Source organism: Penicillium rubens (assembly GCF_028828025.1).
Source record: "Penicillium rubens strain IBT 27055 chromosome Unknown utg000004l_segment0_segment0, whole genome shotgun sequence".
NCBI lineage: Eukaryota > Fungi > Ascomycota > Eurotiomycetes > Eurotiales > Aspergillaceae > Penicillium > Penicillium rubens.
In genome coordinates this window covers 3,829,744-3,854,433 of record NW_026890602.1, presented here as the reverse complement: position 1 = coordinate 3,854,433, position 24,690 = coordinate 3,829,744, and the positions used below count along the sequence as shown (strand labels likewise).

The 24,690-nt window shown below is 48.7% G+C and overlaps 10 protein-coding genes across 10 annotated transcripts; 5 read left to right on the top strand and 5 right to left on the bottom strand.

Annotated features, from left to right (window-relative positions):
* Window positions 1–98: 98 nt before the first annotated feature.
* On the top strand, window positions 99–1,846 carry N7525_011413 (putative MFS transporter; the record flags this gene model as incomplete). The annotated part of the gene is made up of 5 exons (XM_002560594.1): window positions 99–264; window positions 316–627; window positions 677–1,091; window positions 1,163–1,630; window positions 1,687–1,846. 5 exons carry the CDS (start codon window positions 99–101, stop codon window positions 1,844–1,846), a joined length of 1,521 nt encoding a protein of 506 aa, XP_002560640.1.
* A 231-nt stretch (window positions 1,847–2,077) lies between these two features.
* N7525_011412 (MFS transporter) lies at window positions 2,078–3,751 on the top strand (the record flags this gene model as incomplete). The annotated part of the gene is made up of 4 exons (XM_002560595.2): window positions 2,078–2,250; window positions 2,325–2,710; window positions 2,775–3,045; window positions 3,109–3,751. 4 exons carry the CDS (start codon window positions 2,078–2,080, stop codon window positions 3,749–3,751), a joined length of 1,473 nt encoding a protein of 490 aa, XP_002560641.1.
* A 184-nt stretch (window positions 3,752–3,935) lies between these two features.
* N7525_011411 (fungal specific transcription factor domain-containing protein) lies at window positions 3,936–6,710 on the bottom strand (the record flags this gene model as incomplete). Its single annotated transcript, XM_061215484.1, has 5 exons — window positions 3,936–4,898; window positions 4,964–5,542; window positions 5,609–6,326; window positions 6,347–6,498; window positions 6,597–6,710. 5 exons carry the CDS (start codon window positions 6,708–6,710, stop codon window positions 3,936–3,938), a joined length of 2,526 nt encoding a protein of 841 aa, XP_061067996.1.
* Window positions 6,711–7,184: 474 nt separating this feature from the next.
* On the bottom strand, window positions 7,185–7,714 carry N7525_011410 (uncharacterized protein; the record flags this gene model as incomplete). Its single annotated transcript, XM_061215483.1, has 2 exons — window positions 7,185–7,563; window positions 7,662–7,714. 2 exons carry the CDS (start codon window positions 7,712–7,714, stop codon window positions 7,185–7,187), a joined length of 432 nt encoding a protein of 143 aa, XP_061067995.1.
* Window positions 7,715–10,297: 2,583 nt separating this feature from the next.
* N7525_011409 (uncharacterized protein) lies at window positions 10,298–11,747 on the top strand (the record flags this gene model as incomplete). Its single annotated transcript, XM_002560597.2, has 4 exons — window positions 10,298–10,375; window positions 10,427–10,678; window positions 10,751–11,123; window positions 11,173–11,747. The coding sequence occupies 4 exons, from the start codon at window positions 10,298–10,300 to the stop codon at window positions 11,745–11,747; spliced, it is 1,278 nt and encodes a 425-aa protein (XP_002560643.2).
* Window positions 11,748–12,540: 793 nt separating this feature from the next.
* Window positions 12,541–13,132, top strand: N7525_011408 (uncharacterized protein; the record flags this gene model as incomplete). The annotated part of the gene is made up of 2 exons (XM_002560599.2): window positions 12,541–12,650; window positions 12,715–13,132. The coding sequence occupies 2 exons, from the start codon at window positions 12,541–12,543 to the stop codon at window positions 13,130–13,132; spliced, it is 528 nt and encodes a 175-aa protein (XP_002560645.2).
* Window positions 13,133–14,763: 1,631 nt separating this feature from the next.
* Window positions 14,764–17,841, bottom strand: N7525_011407 (NEDD4 family E3 ubiquitin-protein ligase; the record flags this gene model as incomplete). The annotated part of the gene is made up of 10 exons (XM_002560600.2): window positions 14,764–14,863; window positions 14,926–15,321; window positions 15,376–15,513; window positions 15,566–15,859; window positions 15,916–17,167; window positions 17,240–17,373; window positions 17,439–17,544; window positions 17,610–17,648; window positions 17,731–17,753; window positions 17,822–17,841. 10 exons carry the CDS (start codon window positions 17,839–17,841, stop codon window positions 14,764–14,766), a joined length of 2,502 nt encoding a protein of 833 aa, XP_002560646.2.
* Window positions 17,842–18,682: 841 nt separating this feature from the next.
* N7525_011406 (polyadenylate-binding protein) lies at window positions 18,683–19,523 on the bottom strand (the record flags this gene model as incomplete). Its single annotated transcript, XM_002560601.1, has 4 exons — window positions 18,683–18,832; window positions 18,890–18,977; window positions 19,043–19,299; window positions 19,443–19,523. 4 exons carry the CDS (start codon window positions 19,521–19,523, stop codon window positions 18,683–18,685), a joined length of 576 nt encoding a protein of 191 aa, XP_002560647.1.
* Window positions 19,524–20,669: 1,146 nt separating this feature from the next.
* Window positions 20,670–21,435, bottom strand: N7525_011405 (vacuolar protein sorting-associated protein 29; the record flags this gene model as incomplete). Its single annotated transcript, XM_061215482.1, has 4 exons — window positions 20,670–20,786; window positions 20,839–21,252; window positions 21,314–21,328; window positions 21,379–21,435. 4 exons carry the CDS (start codon window positions 21,433–21,435, stop codon window positions 20,670–20,672), a joined length of 603 nt encoding a protein of 200 aa, XP_061067994.1.
* Window positions 21,436–22,423: 988 nt separating this feature from the next.
* Window positions 22,424–23,823, top strand: N7525_011404 (alanine--glyoxylate transaminase; the record flags this gene model as incomplete). Its single annotated transcript, XM_002560603.2, has 2 exons — window positions 22,424–22,698; window positions 22,755–23,823. 2 exons carry the CDS (start codon window positions 22,424–22,426, stop codon window positions 23,821–23,823), a joined length of 1,344 nt encoding a protein of 447 aa, XP_002560649.2.
* Window positions 23,824–24,690: the final 867 nt, after the last annotated feature.

Here is a 24,690-nt window from a genome sequence, read left to right as displayed (position 1 = left end):
GAAGTTTAAACGAAAACTTACTTTCTCTTGACTTGTCTTTTCTTTATTGGGAATCCTCACTTCTATTGTCCTCTGTGGCTCGGACTTAATAGGGAAATATGATTCAGATACATGGTGTCACCAGCGCCACTGAAACCCCTCATGTTTCCGAAAAAGATGCAGCGCTGGCAGTGGTGAGCGATGTAGCTCAGGAAATTGATCCAGTGGTCGAAAAAAGGGTTCTCCGAAAGATCGACTGGTATTTAATGCCTGCGATGCTTATAGGTCAGTTGTAGGAATATGCTCGAAGGAACTGTTCACTGACCCAAAGCACAGGATATGGAATGGTGTACTATGACAAGGCAATCCTAGGCAGTGCCGCCCTCTTTGGTATGACGACCGACTTGGAATTATCAGTGAAAGACTATTCCACTTCTCCCCCGACAGTTGACACTTCCCGGCTCGGTTGGGCAACGTCAATCTTTTACTTTGGAATGCTTGCGGGTCTCTACCCAATGACATTTATTCTTCAAAGGTTCAACATTCGGACTGTCCTGGGTCCCGTTGTTCTTGTTTGGGCTGTGATATGTGCCGCCACTGCCGGTGTCTCAACCTGGCAAGGTCTTTATGTACAACGATTCTTCCTTGGTTTGTCTTCCTCGGCGTTGCCACCGGCCTCTCATCTGACAAAATATAGGCTTCATCGAAAGTGTCATCCCTACGGGCTTCATGACCATAGTCAGTGGGTATTACACTCAAGAAGAACAAGCTCTCAGACAGGCTTGGTGGTTTTCAGGGACCGGTTGGTTTACAATCATTGGCAGCGCCCTGAATTACGGGTTTGGTCAGATTACATCTGGATCTTTGAAAAGATGGCAGTATATCTATATTCTTGCCGGTGCGCTTACCTTCTTATTTGGCCTGTGGTGTTGCACTATGCCGAACTCTCCAGTCTCGGCTTGGTTCTTGACCCCAGAAGAACGAATGGTTGCCGTGGAAAGATTGCGAAAGGGACAAACCGGTGTGAGGTGTCAGAAGATAAAGCTCGACCAGATCAAAGAATGTTTGACCGATGTCAAGATCTACCTAGTGGCTATCATGATGGCAGCGGCGTGAGTTCTCCCCTCTTGGTAGATTTGCTACCAAATGGAGCATGTATGTATTCTAATGATGATCTCTGCAGGTATACTATCAACGGTGCCATCTCTGGGTTTGGGCCCTTGATTGTATCGACCTTCGGCTACGACACTCTTGATTCGATCCTGTTCCAGTTTCCCGTTGGAGGCGTTTGTGTCATTTTCATTCCCCTCTGTGGCTACATTTCTACTATCGTGCCCAACGTTCGCATACCTATGCTTATTGCCTGCTGCTTGCCTGTTATTGCCGGTTGCGTGATGATCTGGAAATCCGAATGGGGATACCGTCCTGTCACCCCAGTTGTTGGTTATGCCTTGACTGGCTTCTTTGGACCAGTGGTTAGCTTGATTATTACAACTGGAGCTTGCAACGTTGCAGGTGCTACAAAGAAGACCGTCATGGCGGCAACTGTGTTCGTGGCGTACACTGTCGGCAACATTATCGGGCCCCAGTTGGTAAAAAGCGACACCAAGGCACAGCATTATCCGGAATTGTGGACGGGTATGATCATTTGGTAAGCTTCTGTCTGCCTTTCGTTTCATGATCCATCTTCTAACAAAGCATACCTAGTTACTGCATTACAATAGCCGCTGCAGTTGTGCTGTATCTAGTGCTTCGTCGAGAGAATCGAATCCGGGGACAATTAGACCTGGATGAAGTGCAGCGAGACAAGATTGCGTTTGATGATCTTACCGACAAACAGAACCCCTTTTTCCGCTATGCTTTATAGTGGTTTAGGGAGCTGACCTTTTTCTGTTTACAACGACCAAGCCTTACAGTCGTCAATGGTTCTGGCGATATGGGAAGGTCCCCTCCATCGAAGACTTGGTCATCGCATCGCTTCCGACACGGAATCTTGAAGATTCCGTCAAGTGGAACCCCGCAACCCCATATATTAATAAATTAATAAATACATCTATTCTCGCCTGGAAAACGGGTTTATATTTCTGTCCAATTCATAATGGAAGATCCTAAGCAGTCTCCTGCGGTCGCACTCTGCGGTGACGATACTATATTTAGGGATCCCCGGTATGAAGTAACTTGGGAATCCGGCGATTCTGAAAACCCACGGACATGGTCGGTGTGGTATCGTGGATTTATTGTGGCATCCATGTCATTTTCAACTACTATTGTGTGAGTCTCGTTATTAGATTCCCGACTCACTTCACCCTGTGTCTCGAATATCTTGGTTAACCTCGGTTTCGCAGAGTGATATACACGACCATGTACACCTCAGGTGTTGAAGGCATACAAAAAGAATTCAACATCTCATCAAAACTTGTTGTACTCCTTGGTCTGACCACCAATCTTTTTGGGTTGGCACTAGGCTCGGTCATTCTTTCGTCCCTGTCAGAAATCTATGGCCGACGTCCTGTTTATCTCGTGTCTGTTCTCTTGTTTGGTCTATTGACACTGCCTGTCGCGTTGGCAAATAACATAGAAGCCATTTTGATCAGTCGCTTTTTTGGAGGATTCTTCGGCGGAACTATGATTGCCAGCGCGCCAGGCAGTGTCACTGATGTGACGGATGATCAGTATCGTGCTCTAGCACTGAGCTGCTGGAGCTTAGGTACCATGAATGGCCCTGTCCTTGGTTAGTGTCACTTTCAGCGTAAGATGTGATTATATAGTTTTCTGACTTTTCTTCGGTATAACAGGTCCTATCATTGGGGGCTTTGTCTACCAATACCTTGGCTGGCGCTGGCTCAATTGGCTTGTTTTGATATGTAGCGGAATCTCACTCTGTCTAATGTTTCTTGTGAAAGAGACTTATTCGCCTGCTCTTCTTCGACAAAAGACCATAAAGAGACAGAAGATGACTGGAGACCGTCGATGGTGGTGCCGCTTCGACCACGAGGAGACCGGTTTGCAAGTGTTGAAGACCAATTTGATTCGACCCCTACGCATGGCAGTACTTGAGCCAATTTGGTATGTAAGATTTGGCTTATATCAGTTCTTAATATGTAAAATGCTGATTGGAATAATGAAAAGCATTTTCTGGAATTTATACGTCGGGGTTGTTTATTCCGTGCTGTTTCTATGCTTCGTTGCATACCCAATTGTCTTCGAAGGAGCGCGAGGCTGGACCCCAGGCTTAGCTGGACTGAGTTACTGCGGCATAGGTACAGGCACAGCCATCGCTGTCGGTCTAGAGCCCTTGATCCGAAAAATCATTGCTTTGCACCCTCACGATCCGAGTACCAGCCGGCCAGCTCCAGAGGCAGCAGTGATCGCTGTCTGCATTGGCAGCGTGCTGATACCGATTGGAGAGTTCTGGTTTTCTTGGACCGCACAACCATCAGTGCACTGGATTCTTCCCATTTTGGCCGGTATTCCTTTTGGATTGGGGAATGGGTTGGTATTCATCTATGCAACAAATTACATGGCCGGGAGCTATACCGTCTACGCTGCATCTGCCCTGGCAGGGAATTCGATTGTGCGATATGGTCTTGCAGGTGTTTTGCCACTTGCGGGTGAGAAAATGTACAGCACTCTCGGCGCAAATTGGGCTGGGACGATGTTGGCTCTGATCGAGGTTATACTCATTCCGATACCGTTTATCTTTTATAAATACGGGCACCATATCCGATTACGAAGCCCGATGATCGTCAAGAGGGATATGGATAGCTCATGACATAACTATACTCTTTTCCAACAGCGATGGTGGACAGTATATAATAGTCAAAGTGATTGGATCCATTTCACCTATGGCTGCTCAAGGCCGAGGGTCAAATTCTAGAGTCCTGATTTCCAATTCCTCTTGCTATGCACAAACAATCTTCGATTCATAATCAAAAGGCATTGACATGCATAGCCAACTACCAATTCCAAGCCGATGGAACATGTGAATCCAGATCGCTCACAAATAATTCCTGTAGCCACTCTATTCCACCATCTATCATTTCACCAGGTAACCAGGCGTTCTGATCTGAGCCTATCATATCCATTCCTGAGATAGGTAATGAAGTTGAAAGGACCCCCGTGTTAGGGTCCGTATCATTTGTATCACCTGGAAGACCGGGCTCCATTCCCGCTGTTTGTACACCACCAGAGTGCAGTTCATGAGGATGATGTCTTGGCGGACGGTGACCGGATGTATGGGCTGGTGTGTGTCTCTCTTCAAAAGGAAAATCGTTTGGCATAAAAGGACTTTCGTCTAGATCCATGTGTCCCGCGACTGGTGGGTCTCGATCAATGGCTTGACGAATTTGTGTTCGGCGACAGGAAGCAGACAACGTTGAATCTGCAAGGCAATCCGAACTTGATAAGTTAAATTGCACTCTCTCTTGCAACGCGTTATCGCAAGTCTTTGGTGATTCATGAGATAAATGGTTCGATGAGCTCATGGGTCGCGACGAAGACGACTGTTGATCGTTGCTCCCCAAGTTTTCGGTTAATCGAGGCCCTGGGTTCATGATTGCTTCAGCCATTTGGTTTAGCTTCCAGACAGCCCGGGCCATTCTGCCTGAGACCCAGGTCTTGCGGCAGTGTTTCTTCAGTGATCGCGCGGCTTCCAACGTCAATTCCCCATAGGTATGTTTGAAAGAACTTTGTTTGATGATCAACCCGAGCGCAATAATTGTAGCACTGGTCAGGTAGTGCAGAAATGGAAAAGTGTACTTTGGATGATCTTCTGCCACGTTGCTGAAGTCTTCGATTATGCTCTGGGCTAGGCGCATACAAATCACTTCGTTTTCGATGGCTTCTGGTACTGGCAAAGATGAAGCTCCTTTACGCTGAAGCATTGGCTTTCTGATCAGAAGGTAAAGTGACGACCATCGCTGTTCGACAGTTAGTTCAAATCATTTCAAGGAGGGTTTGCCCCAAAGACAACGAAAGGCCGTACAATCCGCATCATCAACTGCTGCTTGATCTGCCACCACGCTAATCCTCTTGCTCTGTAGCTTCCCGGCCGTTGCGGGTCATAGGAGAACTCTGGTTGAAGATCACTTTGGGATTGTGTTATGAGGAGTTCCAAATATTCTTTGAGAAATGGACTTGGGGTTGAGTCCGACGTTGAAGCACCGTACAGAGCTTCCCAGACTTTGCCTATCACCTTCGAGTAGCTAGCCATAGCAATGAGGTATGGTACCGTAGTAGGAGAGTTTCCAGTAGCAGTATCCTCGGGCTGCAGCGGATGAGAGGTCCCTCGGTGTTTGCTAAGCCACTCATCGCTCATACTCCGAGGAAGGCCAATGTCAACGTTCAAGTCCTGAATGAGGAATGGACGACCAGTCTCAATAGCTAATCTTCTGTCCATGAGATATATACACCACCAGAGCCGACGAGCCATTTCACTTTCAAAAGGGTTCATTGCTTCCACCACCTGACGACGTTGCAGTCCGATGTGGTGCGAATGGGATATTGAAAGGGCTAAGAGTTTTTCCGCTGGTCCATGGGAATCAAGTCGAAAAAGATAGATAACCTACACGTCACGATACTGTGTTTAGCAAAATGAATCTGCAGCAGGGAGACGCGTTCCCGAGCTTACCATCAGTAAAATGTTTTGTAGCAAGAGTATCTGATCGGTACACTCCCCGAAGACATCTAAGAGGTCTCCAATTACGTCCCTTGCCGCTCGGTACAGGCTCCAACCGGCAGAGTACTGCCCTTGTTGGCCATCGACGCGTGAAGACTCAACGCATGTACCATTAGCAAGGCACAACAGCACACACGCAAAAGTAAACCTCCACTCGCCACGAGAGTAATGATTTGCGCTGGGAACGAGGAAGCTTTCCCACAGTCTTTCATATGCTTCCCACACTGAAGGCAAGTGTAAAAAGGGAACCAGAATATGGACTTCATCACAAAAGGTCTTCATAGCACGGTCCCATTGTACGCGATCTGGTACTATTTTATGGGAGTCTAGAGCTTGATATACATAGCTCTTAGTCTGTTGTGGGCGATTTCCCTTGGGCGATGCTTGCGGAGACGGTGTCAACTGGGAGGAGAACGAGTGATTGGGCGATTCAGATCGAAGTCTAGCATATCTCACGCCCATCTGCTCTAGCCTGTCTTCCACAACGGTCATGTTGTGTGCTAGAGAGGTCTCACCGGAGAATGGTGTTATACTCTCGTCTGGCAATCCTTTATGCCCATTTTGATCTTCAGGGACATCTTCTTGATGGCTTCTAGTGTACAATTTTGGCGACCTCGAGGTGTTCTGATCACTCTTATCTTGAGGTTCAATGAATCTTGACTTTCCTTGCCTGGATCATCGTCAGCACACCTTGTGATAGCATGAGATAATAACTGGTTCAAACCAAACCTCTCTGCAAAGTCACGACTGGTTTTCCGCCATCTTCCTCTCATGTCGGTTCCATTTTGCTGGCAATCTCGTCTTTTTGAAATGCAGGCTCTGCAGGGAACATTTCCATCGCACTGTGCAGGAGTACGAGTAACAATAATCAGCGGCGTCCATTACCACGTCTTTTATTAAACAAATTCCGCACGACTTACTTTAATTTTCCGGCGCTTACACTGACCACTACATTTGAAATGGGTTCTTTAGTATTGCTGGAAGTTTCAATCGCAATCCTGGAATGCCCACCATGCTTTCGACGCATATTTTGCTCGTTTTGGATGTTTCCCATGCCCACTAAATGGAATGGCAGATTCCACCATCTTTATAACGGAAATACTTGCTGGGGTATGTTAAGGGACGGAATCATCGAGTGGAGAAATCAGGGGCCGGAATCTTCGGGATTTTAGTTCTTGGCGGATGCGGAGTAAGATTGCAGCAGTTTCGATCGAGATATAAAATTGCAATCAGATAAATAGACAAATCCAAATCCCTAGTGCTCCTATCGGTTGGTATACTGGGAATGGCAAGGTGTTACAAGCCCTGCTATTATATTGTGAATATGGTAGAACATTGGCTGTTGAAGAATCCCCCGATATGATGATTCTTTATGTCATGCAGACTGAGCCTTTGCTAGTTTGCTGGTCCTTTGTTAAATCAGGCTCTATAAACTGCCTTCTTTCCATAGATTGAATATCATATTCTTCTTGATTTCCCAGCTCCTAGTTCCCTAGCCTCAACAGGTTATGAGGCGAGGTAGCAAACGCTAGATCCCACATCTGCAGACAAGCCGATCTCGGACGTTGGTGACTCCAACCGAGATGAGGATAAGTGAGAGATAGTACGAGATGACACCATTGCCAGCCCACTGAGCAAATATGCCCAGGCTGATGGATATCATCAAGCGGCGGCGGTTACCGGGAGTTTTAACCATTTCCATGTAACTGCCGTCGATGTTTGCCTCCTTCTCCGCGCGAATGGCGGAAATGATCTCTCGGAATTTGTAGTTCACCAGTGGCGAAGATGCGTCACCCGCAGCATGGTATTGGACAAGGACGACGTGTGCTTCTTCCTCCGGTCTACCGATACCAGCCACCGGGGGATTTCTGGAGCGAGCAGAAACCCCGGCAAGGCAATGAGTGGCACTACGGCTTGGAGAACAGATGGGAGTCTCCAGGACCACGATGAATCGTAGGTACACCGGGAGAAAACGACTCAAGCCGCAACAGTTCCACCAACGTACCAGTCCGACATGAAAAGGGAATTGAGGATTCCGCGATGAGTCGGGTAGGCCATCTCGTTGAGGAGGAAAGGAACATCATTTCCACAGAGCAGAGGCAAAGCCCAAGATAAAACGAGCGAGCAAGAAGGCCTTGTCATCAGGCGCCGCTGTCTGGAGAGAAACACCAAGGGCCAAGAAGACGTATTCCACGTAAACTCCTGGCTTCCTTCCGTAGCGGTTGGCGATCCTCGACGCGGTGGGGTACCCAGAATCCCAACCTAGCCAGTAGATTGCATTGATATATCCAAGCGAAGCCCCTGCCGGGTGCTGCGTGAAGGTCTTCTACTGGTCCAGGGCATCAAGGAGCCACCAAAACCATTGACCGATGAGTAAAAGATCAGAAAAAGAATGATGGGGTTCGGGCGTAGCAGATGCCGTTGTTTCCACCAAGGAATGCCATCTGATGGAATGAAAGCCGATAGCTGGTCCACCGCAGCAGGCTTGCTGGCAGTGTTGGTCTGACCGACACCCCATGATTTGGATATAGTGCAAACAGTTGAAGCGGAAAATAGACGAGGACTGGAAGCAAGAAGAATACAAGGGGCGTAGGAGGCCCTCTATCAAACAAGGTAAGCGAGTTCAAGTGCCGCTATTTTCCGATGGTCCGATTCTCTCAAGTATGAATCATTTGTCTTTTTGTGTCTCTAGCCATGGAGGGCTAACCTGTTGTGGTTATTGTGGTCTGGGAGCAATTGAAGACATTGGCGAATCAGTTGGAGGTATGTCGAGAGGATCCATATCAAACGGTCATCTGACTGCACCCCGTTATCCAACGCAATCCTCCGATGAACTGGGGAGGTCGTCAGCATCGAGTCTCTTCTCGGTGTGGAGGCGGAGAAACGGAGAAAAGAAGAAAAGGGAAGAAACGGGAAACTGGAGAAGTCTTGTAGCCAGTCAATCAGATCGCTCTGTCGTAGATAGACCCGCTTGAGGTATAACAGTGTTGTCGAGTCTCTATGAGGGCTGGAATTCCATTGGGAAAAAGAATATGGGAAATTGTTTGCCGTCGCAAAGAGGGTACATAGGCCCTTGCCGATGAAGTATGGAATTTTCTTCGAATTCCCATATTCTCATATTATCACATGCTCATATTGTCATATTGTCATACGCAGTCAATCTCAGGAAATGCCGGTCGATATTGTGCCCATTCAGGTGGACAGAGCCTTTGCATAAATTGCAAATGCTGATATTGAGACACTGTTGAAACAACTTACCCTGGATGAGAAAGTCGCCCTTTTGACCGGTATGTTCTTCTTGTGGGTTGTTTTTCCTGAGGCCTCGCTAACTACTTCCATTTCTTTGAACAGGCGATGACTTTTGGTATACCGTTCCCATTCCACGGCTAGGAATCCCATCGATTCGGGTCTCCGATAGCCCTAACTGAGTACGAGGAACTCACTTCTTCAGCAGCGTGCCAGCAGCATATCTGCCATACGGAACAGCGATCGGAGCGAGATTCGATCGCGATCTCGCTGTAGAGATTGGATATATGCTCGCTACCGAAGTGAAGGCCAAAGGCGTACACATTGTACTCGGCCTGACGATCAATATCGCGCGAGGCCCGCTGGGGGGAAGGGGCTTTGAGTCGTACTCAGAAGATCTGATGCTATCTGGTGTAATCGCCGGTTACTACCGTAAAGGGCTACAGGAGAAAAAGCATCAGCGCAACCCTGGAGCATTTTGTTTGCAATGACCAGGAACATGAAGGGATAGCAGTCAACTCGATTGTGACCGACCGGGCGCCGAGAGAGATTCACTTGCTGCCTTTTCAGGTTGCTATCAGTTGATTTCACGAGTGTCGGAGTTCAATCCTAACGCGGGTATTGTCATTCAGAGTGGCACGCCCGTCATCTAAGTGGCTAACTTCCATTCTCCTTTTCAGTTATTTCCAGCAATGCGCCTAAAGCAAAAACCCAGTCGGTTCGGTTCCGATCAGAAAGTTGCTATACTTCCAGGACACGGCAGCTGTTCTATTTGAAAATGACTGTGATCGGCACTTGGATGATGCTGCCTCCTCCGTTCATTATTACATCGGTAGTATGCTCGAGAGAGGATGTAGTTTACTTTAAATTGTCCCGAACAAACAGGACAAGCTACCCCCTGAAAAATCCCAAGGGCTTGCACACGACCTGCGCGAGGCATATGGTGTTGGGGGCCGATTATTTTGCGTTCCGCAGCTTGAATATCGCGGTTACCGCTAGGATTTGCGCTTGGACCTCGGTACGGCAGTCTCTAGTAAATCCTCCGATGTTTCAGATCACTGGCTAAATCGATCCCGAAAGGCTTCAATATCACTATTCGATGTTGTGGCCTCGATAATGGATTCTAAAGGGAGTTGGCAGACGCTGTCTCATTCCGCCACCCGAGAACCCGAGAACCTGTCAAACCATCCATACATGAACTGGTGTAATGTCTCGCAGGAACCTCGATGCATCCATGCTGTCGTGCCATCCTCAAGTTTCTTGGCATCTGAGGACCTTGAGAGGACAGGGCTGGCTTGGCGAAACTTGGCATGGCTTGGCAATCACTCACTAAGGATTCACTAGGCAATATATTTTCCATCCAATCGCTTTTTTTCTTTCTTCAATTCTGACAGCATGCTGCGTGAGGTATTCTCTATATTTACATGTGTGGCGTGGGTGGGATTTGCGATTTATCTCTCGCCATGGATGAAGGTCAGATCAATATCTTGAAACTGACATCTATTCAGCACTAACGTCCTGTAGGATATCTCCAATGAAGTTGAAGCTTACAATGCTACTACATTCCAATACCCAGTGCCATTGTCTACACACAATGAAGAGCACACGCGGCTAATGCAGAATCTTCAGCGATCCAACGGAAAATGGGACTCTAACCATCCTCGGCATCGATTGTTAACTGCCCTGTATGGATATACATCCTACAAAGACAAAAACCTAGCTGAGGTGAATCGGTGGAGGAATCTTTATAAAAATGTTCCGAAGCAGCAGCGAACGGTATGATATTCCTTTCGCTTTTCTTGTGTTTTCTCTTTGCGGGTGTGAAGCAGGTTTGACTGACTAGCTTAGTTGCTTGAATCAACCGTCCACTACACGCGTAAACTCAACACAATCGAACATTTGCTCGATACAAACAATGAACTCGCCAAATCTATTGTTGATCACGGTCTTTGGTTCTACAATATCAGTCAATCTGAGCTGGACGAATTCATCAAAGAGAGCGAGAGTCAAAAGCGGTCCGCTGATAAGACTAGCGTCTCTCAAGGAATGAAGCATTTTGTGCGTGACTGGGCAGACGAGGGCCATGAAGAGCGTGAACAATCCTTTGGATGTATTCTGAAATCCCTCGCCCAGACACCACGGACGACAGACAGACCCTTGCGAGTGCTGTTGCCTGGGGCTGGATTGGGAAGACTAGCCCATGAGGTTGACAATCTTGGAGGTGAGTACGTGATCTTCTATCGTGAACTTTTATTGATTGATCGAATTAGGTTTCGATGTGACGATGAACGAATGGTCAACATACATGAACCTGGCATACCGTTATGTATCCAGTCGCTCGGTCCCCAACAGTGTACCATTTCACCCGTACATTGACTGGTGGTCTCACCACGCCACGACGGAAGACCTCCAGCGCTCCATTACGTTTCCAGACCAAGTTATTCGCCCATCGTCTGTCTTACTCATAGAGGGGGATTTCACTACGGTATTCGCAGAACACACGGGTCAATACGATATACTCGTGACCTTGTTTTTCATCGATACTGCGCGGAACCTAGTCACATACCTTGAGACTATCCACAGATTACTTCGCCCTGGTGGCCGTTGGGTGAATCTCGGTCCTCTACTGTATGGCACCGCGCCATTTGTACAGTTATCACTAGACGAGATTGTGGCGCTAAGCGAGAGCATTGGATTTGAGTTCCAGGAGACAGATCCCTCAGTTGGGGATATCACAGTGCCTGGCTTGCAAGTGCGAGGGTTGGATGTGGCATATGGTCGAAATGCGCGTGGGTTGAATAAGAATGCCTATCAGGCGCAGTATTGGGAGGCTGTTAAGCGCTAGAACAGGAACAAAATAGAAATTATACTCTGCTTCCCTTGTATTAGGATTCAAGCAAAGTAGCTGTTTGTCACTAGTATATTATCCGAATTTGACTTCTAGACCGGGAGAGATGAGGCGGGATAGGGCAACAAGCTATCCACCTGCGTCTTCCCTGAAACACAATATATCTCACATAATACCCACCTAATTTAACTACCGAACAGCAATTCATTTCCCGTAAGCAAGATAATGGCGCACCTTTCGCCCCCAGCCCCCATTGACTAGCTAGCGCGGTCAGGGTCTCGGGTGCAACCGTAGGACCTTGCACGTTTCCAATTCCGGGACCATAACCCAACAACATCGACTGATAGTAAAGGATACCTATAGAAGTAAATATAGAAGAATTTGTTTTCTCCCTCGAAATATACATAAAAAGGGCATCGTATCGCTCGGATAATAAAGCCTCAACACTCTTGGCAGGTTGGGATCGGCAGGGACTGACATTGGTCAAGATGGCCAAGATATATCCAAGAGAAGCACAGCTCTCATTAATCAAACATTCTTATCCACACACGAGACCATCCAGTCAAAGACCAATGATATGCCCGATATAATGAGACACCCCCTCCGGCGCCAAGGCCATTTGAGAACCTTTGGGGCACCAAGACTTTCTCTTTTCTTGGCCTCGCAAACCCTACTATGCCGGCGGAGCAGTAGGTATAAAGTCCCGCCTGGACCCTGGGGAACAGATTCCTTGACTTTGGAACATTCATTGTGATTATACTCTCCACAACCTCCAAATAATCTCGCCAAAATGAAACTGTCCATCTTCCTCATTGCATTGATGACCTCGGTCTCATCCGCTCAGGACCCCGGCCCATCTCCTACTGCTTCTGTCGGCTGTGAACCACACGGAGATCACTGGTTCGTTCGATCCCGTCGTATACGATGTCTATTACTCATGACGTTTATTAACTCTTCTATACAGGCACTGTGACGGCCCAGCCTCAACAGATGTCTCCTCAGTTACATCGACCAGCGCGGCCGAAGTGAGCACCACTGCTTCTCCCACTATGCCTAGTCCTACCGAGTCTGTTGGCTGTGAGCCGCACGGCGACCACTGGCACTGCGATGGACCCGCCGAGACCGGTACTGAGGCCGAAGCGAGCACCACCTCTGCCACTGCTTCTCCCACCATGCCCAGTCCTACTGAGTCTGTTGGCTGTGAGCCTCACGGCGACCACTGGCACTGCGATGGACCGGCTGAGACTGGCAGTGCCTCCGCGAGTGCCTCCGCGAGTGCCTCTACCAGCGCTGGAGATGAGGAAGGTGCTGCTGGATCAATCGGTGTGCAGGTTTCCCTGCTTGCTGGTTTGTCCCTTGTCGCTGCTGGTCTGAACCTTTGAGCTTGTTGATAATCCCAGAGACATGAGACTGTCTTGTGTGTATGTGTGTGTGTGTGTGTGTACATATGTGTTGCTATATCGGGGCGACCATCTCGAAGTACAGTAATTAGGAATCAATGTATTCACCCTATGTACCTACCTAGCTAAAAATGTCAAAAGCAATTGTATAAGCTGAGTATCTAGCCCTGGTGCCGTGGAAGGTTACCTCCATCCTAACCCCGTGTGAGGCCTGAATCATTAAGTCTTAATAGAGATGCGATACAGATGGAGAATCAATGGAGAAAACACTATGGATTGACTCTCTCGCACGACGAGAGGAGAGAAGGAAGGAGAGGCGCTACCACATAGTGATACCTCAGGCATGAAAAAAGTCTGTCCACGGTAAAAGAAAGGAAATGCCAACGGCGCGAAACGAACGATATCCAGGCAAGAAGCAAAAAGGAAATGGCAGTCGGGCTTGAACCTAGCAATACATTACTCTGCACTAACAGTATGCTACTGCAGAGCATTATACCGCTAGGATCAAGACCGACGGCCATCTCATTTAGACCATCCTAACAGTGATTCTTCTACTTCTTGGAAGAATGTTATGTCGATAGAACTTCTATTCAATACTGATCAACATAGGATCTATATGTATATCACCCCATTCTTGATTGCTCAACCTCATCTCTGCTCGCAACCATGCACCTAGATATATCCATTTATGAGTCTAATTGGTCACATAAGCTGCCTAACTTATGTATCTAATAACTACAGGCATATGGCCTAAACAGGCCAAAAATGGGAATTTACGGATAAATACTAACATTGAAAAGCACTGGAGTGGATTCACTGGCTCATTGGGTTCGAATCGGTAATCTGGCATACCAATTAGGATTGACAGTAATACTTTTGGAAGAACATTGGATCAGGATCCTTCTAGATTGATCCAGATACTCATATATCATGGCCAAGGCATCAGGCTCTTCTAACGTCCTTCACAACAAGTGAGGTTACGACCTTCCCCTACAAGCTAGATTCGCACGACACAACCTAGGTATGCAACTGAAATGGGAGTAAAGCACGACCACAACAAATGACCCGAAAATCAGTCACTGATATCAAAGAGCTGGTTGTGGTTTTAGCAGTGTGAGGAAGAGAAAAAGCAAGTGAAAGATTTGGATGAAGTCCGATGATCTCTTTCCTTTTCGAGATGGAATATTGAGTACAGAACGAGTGTGAGAAGATCCAGGATGGGTATGTATAGCCAGTTCGAGGGAAATGCAGACAAGACGGAAAAGGAAACGTAGAACTGGGTTCTCCCTTAACATGAAGGAGAACAAGAACAAAGACATCGGAACAGAAAAGGAACAGAATGGACTTAGCCTCCCTAATGTTCCAACCCTAGATCCTATCCTAATCCATTGATCCAGAAAATCAGAAATTGAAAATCGGTTTGGTTGGCTTGTAAGTAAAAACAAAAAAAAAAAACGAGAGCTTCGTGAGTAGTGGGTTACATGTAACAAAGAACACCAGGAATCCAGAACAGGAGAGGGAATAGATCCTGCATTGCACGCTGCTGCAGAAGGGGAAGAGGGAGGGAGATCCAGGTACAGTAGAGGCAGATAGAGGTAACAGCAACAGACTCTCTATTCCTGTCCAAAGCCAAGCGTTTCCTCCACCGCGATAGACATTTTGTGCTCGAGAGCATCGTGCGTCTTGTAAGGAGGAAGATCAAGACGGTTGAAGCTGTGTTGGGAAAAAAGGTTAGCCATCATACACCAGATACAAGAACCAGATCGGATACATACCAAGTATGCGACTTGGGAAGCGCAGCAGGATCACCAGACTTCTCAATGGTAAACCGCCTGGGGCCATCAGATCCCTGCAGATCCTTGAATCCGTTGACGGGAATACGTGAGGTACCAGTAGTGAACTGGAGAAGACGCGACTTCTGCTCAGCATCCCAGGTGCGGACGATCTTCCAGAAGTTCTGGATAACCTCGTCCTGCTCCTGGTAGCCGCGGTAGTCGGTGTGCTTCTTCCAGTCTTCGACATCAATGTCGGCAATACCACCAATGAGCAACTCAAGTTCGCGCTCGTCAAAGACGTTGACGAGATCGGGCGGGATAAGCTCATTGAAGCCGGACATGAAGGCGTCGAACTGCTCCTCAACTCGCTTCATGATCTTCCATTCCGTGACCAACCTGCGATGCGATTAGCGGGTTTAACCAGGCCATAGAATAGCTGGTTTCACTCACTCAATGTACTGTGGCTTGTTCTCGTTGGTGACGGGAATATCCCGGCCACCGGGTATCAAATCAATAGTGCGACGCTCGCCAAACTTCTCATCGTCAACCGAAAATGTGAGTTCCACAATTCCGTCAATGTCATTATCCCTGCAATTCATCAGTGTGACCCTAAAAATGAGATTGAATGTATCAAACTTACAGTGTCCATGCCAAGTTGCGGTGCAAATCCTCATCCACGCCCTCCATATCTTGGAGACTGACCTTCTTTCGCAACATCATCTTGTAGAAGGCTCCAATGAAGAAGGAATCCAGGAAACGACGGTGGAAGATAGCCAGACCAACCACCCGGCCGATGAACTTGAAGTAATTGAGATGCTCGGGGTTCACGCCCGAATGGGGATTAATCTGCAAGGTATAATTATCGTGGGCAGAGTATTCGAAGAGACAGTAGAAAGGATTGAACATTTCGTGTGAGAGGAGGAAGAAGAATTCACTGAGAGAGTTAGCAACTTTAGATTACCACCGGAGAAAAAGAAGAACAGAACATACCGTGAAAGACCACCGTAGTCAAGACCATCTTCGCCATCGAACTTGATCATCAGGCGCTTCTTAAGATCGGATGCGCTCTGGCGCATAATCTCGGCATACGAATCCTCGAAGATGTTATTACGACGGACTTTAACGTGGCACTGTCCGGACATAATGCGCAACGCGGGTTGGGACCGGAAGTAGATCAGCTTGCGGCGGAAGTCACGCTTATACTGGGGCACGCCCTGATCCAAAGAGGACGGCAGGCGCGGATCATCCCAGGTAGTCGTCTTGGTGTTGTGATCGACGAAATATACTCGAGCAGTGTTGGTAAGACGCATCTCCCAGCCGCTGGGCAGAGGACCCAATTGGGATACAGGCTGTTGTTGAATAGTGGTGTTGTTCGCCCCACCTGTGGTCTGTCCCTGGCCGTACATGCGGATATACTGCTGCCGACGAGGATCGACCCATGTCGTCGTGCGTGTGTTGTGGTCCACGAAATAGGGCCGCCCCTCGGGTGTCACTCGTCGTTCCCAGCCTGGTGGAAGCTCCCCTGTGCCTGCAGTGGTGGCTCCCGTCGCCATCATGGAGATCGCGGCGGCGTTGGACCCGGCTGGAGCTCCAGATGCGAGAGAAGTTCCTGCGTTAGGCCCGGGCGGTGGCGTAGGTATCTGCTGGGCATCTGGCAGGTTGGGTGAATTGGCGCCAGTCCGATCTTCTGGAAGCATTCGGCTCTGGTGGGCTCGGCGTTCAAGCTGCATGTTGGCTTCGCGCTGCGAGCGCTGGGCATGCTCGTTGTAGTTGGCCGATGGTCGTGACCATGTTGTGGTGCGCGTATTGTGGTCCACATAATATGTCCGTCCCAGATTGTCTTCACGCCGTTCGTATCCAGCAGGGAGTCGACCTTGGCTGTCCTCAAATGAACTGAGATTAGCGCGGGAGGGGACACCGGGTCCAGGGGGGTTGGTCGGGGCCCCATTCAACGACGGAGGGGCACCGGCCGGTGGAGCGGTGGCCGAAGTGCGCTGGGTCAATGATGAACTTGATGCTGCCGCAGGGGACGTATCGATATTGCTTGGGCCAGCTTGTGACTGGGATGTTGGTGCTGCAACCTGGGGTACAAGGCCGCTGGAAGTCGACGTCTGGGCCTGTTGACGCTGGAGTCCATTCTGGTTCGGATGCGGGGTGGTAAGGTTTGAAGATAGGTTGATGATCAATTTTCCGTGGACCACGAGGTTATCGTTCGATTTTTTCAGATCCCGAGTAAGCATTTCTGTGGGGGGCACATGGCCGTCAGGTTAGTCCACGTTTCTATGACTCTGCGATCGGCGTTCTTCAGACGTACCATCACCACCCATCGACAAGTCAATGACATCGCCGATACGGACATTGATGACTCCGAGGAAACCCTGGTCCTTCTTCTTGAATTTCTTCTGGTCGAAAATCTGAATCGCGAGAATGCTGTCCTCGTTGACTCTCCTGCAAATATTCGTAGTTAATAACGTTTCGCCCTTTTCCCCGATAGCGGCGGGCATATCACATACAAATCGAATGGCTCATTCCAATAGGGATTCAGAGTCTTCTTGATCACAGAAGTAGTGTGTGTTTGCTCTCCGCCAACAGTAGCCACGGCGAATGGATCGGGGAATCCTAGAAAGAGGTGGTCAGTTCAACCCCGCAGCACTTGATCGACCGATCTGAAGGAGACAACATACGGAAGACATCGCGTTTGTACAAGCCATCAGCCGCGATAACTATATAGCCAGATATGTTAGCCTTGAACGGATGCGGAACCCCGCAGAGTCCCACGACGATTCGATGGAATGGCGGTCTTACTCGTGACCCGGAGATTTGGCTGGCTGCAATTCAAGTCAGCGATGATCTGAAAATGCAAATCGGAATAGTGCCAGAGAGGATTCGAACTTACGCTGGGAGATTTGACGCCATGATGCTTTACGAAGCGCCGATCAATCAGGCCCAAAGAACAGCGCGGGCGCGCACATTCACGAGGGGGAGAAGGGCCAAACCGAGTTCGCCCAGGGTCAAAGCCTGGAAAGAGTGGATAGGTTGGTGATTTGCAGGTTTGTTGATGGTTGTAGTGTTGAGAGAGGAGAAGGAAGAGAAAGGGAAGGGTTAGGCGTGAGGTGCGCCCGTTGTATGGTGCAGGTACTCGGACTACGTATTCACTATGTACGGGATACACGGTCAGTACTTCATGGGGCTGAGCACGTGGAGATTTATAACGAATGATCATTTCAAGGCTTCATTCTATTTACTACTCGATAGAATATTGCATAGCCATAAAAGGTATTAATATACAATTCTTTCAAGGTTCTTAAGCATACGTAATAGAGGAAATTCAGCGGGTGTGGGCGGGAAGAGTGGCAATTTGATATTTAGTAGGGAAATTAATAGGAAAGTAATAGGATGGTAAGAAATATCAGAGCTATGCCAGGCAACCATATTCATATTCATATCAATGTATACACCTATGTACCTATGTACCTATTCTATGCTCTTGTTATACAATCATGTAGTACTATATAGTACGTACTCTCAACCATATCCAATACATCCAATACATAATCCTCTATGTCAGCTAGTACATTAAATACAACGCCAATAGCCAAATCTTATCTCTTATTGTTTTTGTTTGCTAATTCTCCCGGAAATTATTGTACAGCACACTTCCCACAACTCCAAACCCATATAGAAATTGAGGAGAGGATCAGTTCGGTCCTAGAATCGGACACAGACCCGGGATTTCCAGAAGCACCTTCAAATACACTCAGTAGGGCGAGAAGCCACGTCCTCGGCCCCGGTAGGGAGCACCGCCACGATATCCACCACCACGGGGGAAACCACGACCACGACCGCGGCCAAACCCACGGCCACGGCCACGGTGCATACCGGGCAAGTTGGTACGCTTGGGAACGACCTGTTACTTCGATATCAGCGAGTGTAGAGAGAATAGTCTCAGCAATTATAAACTGACCTTCAAGTTGCGACCGCGGAAGACACTCTCGTTCAAAACCAGGGCCTGGGCAACTAGGCTGGGTTCCGCAAATTCAACGTAGGCATAACTACAGCGTCTTGTCAGCACATATCCACCTTGTACTTTTTTCTTCTTCTGCTGTTCAAATCTCACCCTTTGGGCTGGCCAGAGAATTTGTCCAGCAAGATGGTAACCCGGTTGATGGAACCACAGCTCTGGAAATGAGCCTGGATCTCCTCCGGCGAAGCGCCGTAGTCAACGTTGCCGACGAAAATGCTACGCGCATCAATATCTTCCTTGTTCTCTTGAAGACTCTCAGTTTGCTGGTCGAGGTCGGCTTGCATCTCACGCAGCTTGGCAGCCTCGGATTCCATCTCGGCCACTCGTCGCTTCATAGCCTCAATCTCTTCCTATACGGATCAATCATGTCAGCGGGATATGCCTCGTATATGAGGGAATGTATGCGACGTGGGCATGAAAGAAATGACCCAAAGATCTCGAACAAAGAGCGGAATTGCTTTCAGTGCAGCGGAGCAACCCCGATCACACTTACCTCGTCATCTACACCATCTTCCTGGGCTGGAACCTTCTCCCCCTTGATCTCCTCTGGGATCTCCTGGCCTTCAGCAGCCATCTTGTTGACAAAAAAGAAAGAAAAAGTGTCGGGTTGGGTGATTCGAAGGGTCGGTGAAAGCGCCGGGGATACCGATGAGGGGAGCGAGTCAGAGCTCTCCGAAGACCGGTTTCGTCTTTGCGCGTCAAATTTGGTATATGTAAACGAAGGGAATGAGTTTCTCGAAGGTGGGAACTGCCCAGATGATTTGTACGAGATAACAGAACCCTCTGTTCAAGATCTCTAGGCGGTAGAGAATTGAAGTTCTGGGATTTGGCAATGAGAGACAGTCCATTTTGGGAATAGCGTATTTTCCGGCTACGGTATACTGCCGGGCGGTGTATAGCAGTGTAACATCTTTCCAGCCTCATTGTGCTCACACGATGGGGTTTCTCTCAAACTTCAACTTATATTCTATATCGCACGCCGATAGGAAAATTACACATGCAAAATCTTATGGTTTTTCTCTACTACAAGATAGTTTATATAGGAAATATAAGCATATACTGCGGTTACTATTGCGGTTACATAGTAGAAAGCCTAATTTCGTTTTATACATTCAACTTGAAAGAAATACCTGGCTATCTTAGTATCAATTCAATCAAGGTAGACTTACTTGGAACTCTTAGTTGTCTTCTTTAGTTAGTTGGAAGGCGTGGAAAGTTCAGGTTACTGAAAAATAATGTCTATGTACCTGCTGCATGGATGTGCTATGTAGTATTACAGACTCCATAGGGGCGATGGCTCCTTGGCACGAATGCAAGTTATCTTGAATTGAAATTGACATGATTTGCCTCTGATTACCCTATGTGAAGGTCCAAATGTGACTAGATACATACATACATAAACCTCACGGTCCGAGAGAGGGGCAAGCAGGACAAAACTATCACACAATAATGGATTATTTAATTCTATTGGCAAATATGGCTTTGAGGGAAATCAAGGAAAACAAAGTGGGCGACCAGCTCGTAGGAACAGACAGCAGCATACTAGGCAATGTTGAGGAAATGACTCGATTCAAGGTATCATGTATCAAATTAAAAAGAAAAAGCAAAGCATGGAATCTGCAACAAGGCGGAGGGAAGGTGAAGAACACATGATCAGGCCAACACCAAGGCAATTATTTACAGGAGGAAGGAAGGAAGGGCGGTAGACATACGGACAGCATCACGAAGCTGGGGGATGGTTCTTGCGGAAGGAGACCTTCTCAACAGCCACATTTTCCACCCCATTGGCATCGGTCTTCAGCTGGTAGACGTACAACACAAGGACATCACCTTGGATCTGTTCAGGGTCAGCATGTACACCATCACCCAAATCCGTCAGGGCAACTCACGTCCATCAGGCAGAAACTCGGTGTAGGCTCCTCGCCATCTGGCCAGAAGCCTGAGCTCATGGCACCTGTTGCGCTTCCCGGGTTGATGAAGAACCGACCTTCCATCTCGAATGCCTCAAAGCGGTGGGTACCACCCCACAGTAGGACATCGACATCCATTTGGCGGGCCGCGATAAGCAGTGCGTCGGCGTCGGCGGGTGGCACGATGGTGTGGCCATGGGTGAAACCAATTCGTAGACTGCCATGGTTCACGATCCTAGAGAGAGGGAGATTGGGGGAGTCGACATCGTAATCACCCTTGACCATCTGTAGGTCCGGGGCTACCTCGCGGAGGAAATCATAGGTCTCGCGATCAGTCAAGTTGCCCAGACAAAGGGTCTGGCCGATCTTGCCGGGGGTCAGGAGTTTGCGGAACTAAGACCGACGGGCATCATCAGCAGGCTGGAATAAATTGTGACGTAGTAGAAAGACGGACCTTGGCTGGAAGATCCTAGACTATGTGTTAGCGGAGATAGGGAAGCTGAGCTGAGGACAGCTTACAGGAGCTCGGTCAGGGATGAACAGGTCACCAATGACCAAGACCAAACGGGCGGTCATCCTGGATGATGTGTGTGGGGTAAATGGAGGTCAATGGTCCATCCACGGAGATCGGAAATCGGAGCAAGCCAGAAAGAAACAACGCCTGTTGGCTTCAGCCTGATGGAGCTTCGCGGGGAAGAGCAACTAAGCTATGCCCTAAGCCCTATTCTATAACCAAATGCGGCTAGCGCTATCTGTTCTATAAAGCCATCCCGACGTTTGTTTTGTTTCGCATTGGCTCATCAGGCCGAATGTCTCGTCCGAATGCTTTTCGGTTTGATGAGTCCAATCCATGTCTACTCCGTATTTTGTCGAAGGTTTCCTAACTCTTTGCGGAGGTCACCGGAGGTCATGAGGGCATACTACATTGGGGACGAAGGGTCGAATGGAGTAGCAATTGTCGGGCAGATCGCGACATTGAGATTGATATAGTACAATATGTATATGAGTACTCCGTACAAATGATACTATATACGCATTCAAATTCAATGCAGAGAGCAAGTATACGTAGTATCGGAATACTCCTATCCCCAACATAACTATGTGTAGTTAGTAAACAGTAAAACATATACGTACAATCCTCTTGAATTGCTAATAGAATGATATAAAAATGACTCAACACCCGGTAGAATACCCCAGACATTCGCATGATGTCCACAAATCCTTTATAGAACAACACGTACAGCGTAGGACGTAGACTGTTGGGGAGTCAAATCGGTAGGGTCCGCCCGCCTTTCCCTTCTCCGACATCAAATCCCCAAAGGAAAACAAACTCCTACGGGGAAGAGAGCGCGACTCAATTCATAAATAAACCCTTAAATAACCCATCCAAATCTCATTCTCACATGCCCTCGGTGCCATCATCCGAACGAGCAAATCATCGAATTCCAATCGGTATCTCGGCCAATCCACTCGGCGGCGATCCCCGAATCTCTCCAAAGTTACCCTCGGGAACTGCTCCAATCCCCTTTCACGCGAAAAGTACCCCGCGGCCCGCCGCAATCGGATGGCGTCCAAATTGACTAAGGAGCGCCTGAGCCTGATTTCCAGACACCTGGATCAGCGCCTCCCGTTGCCTGACCTCAATACTCCCTTCTCGACCGAGAGAGATTCGCTATCCTCTGACGACGTCGAATATAAACCCATCGATCGCTCCATTCTTCCTTCCCCTCCCCCAGAATCAAACTCCACCATGTCTGCTCAAGCCCCTCACAACACCCTCCTGATCCCAGGACCCATCGAATTCGACGATGCCGTCCTTCAATCCATGTCCCACTACGCGTGAGTTGCCCATGTCATACATCATGCTACAATAGACAACCAACTAACTCCTCCAGTGAGAGCCACGTCGCTCCCGGCTTCGTCAAGGTCTTCGGCGAGACCTTGACTCTCGTCCGCAAGCTCTTCCAATCCACCAACCCCACCGCGCAGCCCTTCATCATCGCCGGAAGCGGCACACTGGGCTGGGATCTCGTCTCCGCCAACCTGATCGAGCGCGGCGAGAACGCCCTCGTCCTCAACACCGGCTACTTCGGCGACTCCTTCGGCCAGTGTCTCGAGACATACGGTGCCAACGTGACGCACCTCAAGGCGCCCATCGGCGATCGCACCCCGCTCGAGCAAGTGGAGCAAGCCCTGAAGGAGAAGCCATACAAGCTCATCACCCTCACACACGTCGATACATCGACAGGTGTGCTCGGGGACGTCAAGGGCGTGGCCCAATTGGTGCGCCGCGTCAGCCCGAACACCCTCGTGGTAGTGGACGGCGTGTGCAGCGTGGGCTCAGAGGAGATCGCCTTCGACGAGTGGGACCTCGATGCCGTCGTCACGGCTTCGCAGAAGGCCATCGGCTGCCCGCCCGGCCTCAGCATCGTCATGACATCCGGCCGCGCCATCCAGGCCGCCCAGTCGCGCAAGACCCCGCCCGGCGCTTACTACGCCTCCATCGCCAACTGGCTTCCCATCATGCAGAACTACGAGAACAACAAGCCCTCTTACTTCGCCACTCCGCCCACCCAGCTCGTCCACGCTCTGCACACCACCCTCACCCAGATCACCGCTGATGTCCCCGGCCGCTTCGCTATCCACACCGAGGTCTCGGATAAGGTTAAGGCTGCTGTTGCCGAGCTTGGTCTCAAACAGGTCGCTTCTTACCCTGAATGCCAGGCTCATGGTATGACTGCCATGTACCTGCCTGAGGGTCTGGTCCCGGCTGATGTCCTGCCTGGTCTGCTTAAGCGTGGTGTTATCTTTGCAGCTGGCCTGCACAAGGAGATTGCTACTAAGTACATCCGGTTCGGCCACATGGGTGTCACTGTCACTGATCCCAAGCGTGGTGATGTCGACAAGGCCCTGGCGGCGCTCAAAGAGGCTCTCGCCGAGGCCAAGCAGGCCAAGGGTCTGTAAGGGCTGTACTCACGTATGTTTGATGTAAATAGGATCACTTGGACTTGCCACAGAGTAAGCCCTATAGGTTATATCCAGTAAGACTACTGCAATGAATTATTGATTAGATGACATTATTTTGTAAACCTACCCTGTTGGTAGGATAGTAACTCGATCTCATTTAATAAGTCAATGTAATCAATGTGCCTTTCTCCTACAAATAGGATTTGATCCTAGACTACATCACTGTTTCGAACTACCTAAACTACCTAAACTACCTAAACCAGAAACCAAAATAATCTGCAGGTACCCGCTGATCCTCCGCATTCTGGAATCCTCCCTATTGGCGCATTTGCCCAGATCCAGGATCCGAGTCGAAGACATGCACCAGACACGTTGGAATGGGCATTGAACGGCCTGTCGCAGTCAAGAATGTAATATTATGCCAGGGTTTACTCCAGACAATTTTCTATTTCCCCTATCAGCTCCTAGCTGCCGCCAAGCAAGCCGCAAGTATGTCAAAGTCCCCTTGTCACGCCCCTATACAGCAACGCATTGACCAACCGTCTCTTGCATAGACATGGCTGGTCTTCAATGTTTCGAGAACACTACGATGTTGATGGACATAGCCAAGGACGTTTCCTACGTCAGTAGCCGATCTGGGGACTATATTTCCCCATTATATCTCATGTGGTTTTCGATAGAGTTTCGCCAGGGCTGAAGATTGTAAGAATGGAATGTTTTGTCTTTGATAGAAATGCAGCAGGGGACTTCATTTCGTTTATTTGTATTGCCATCCATCCTATGGAGATCTCTTCACTTCTATTATGCTAGTATGATAAAGTAGCAAGGCCTCCCAACTGCGTGACTATATCTCAATATACCATA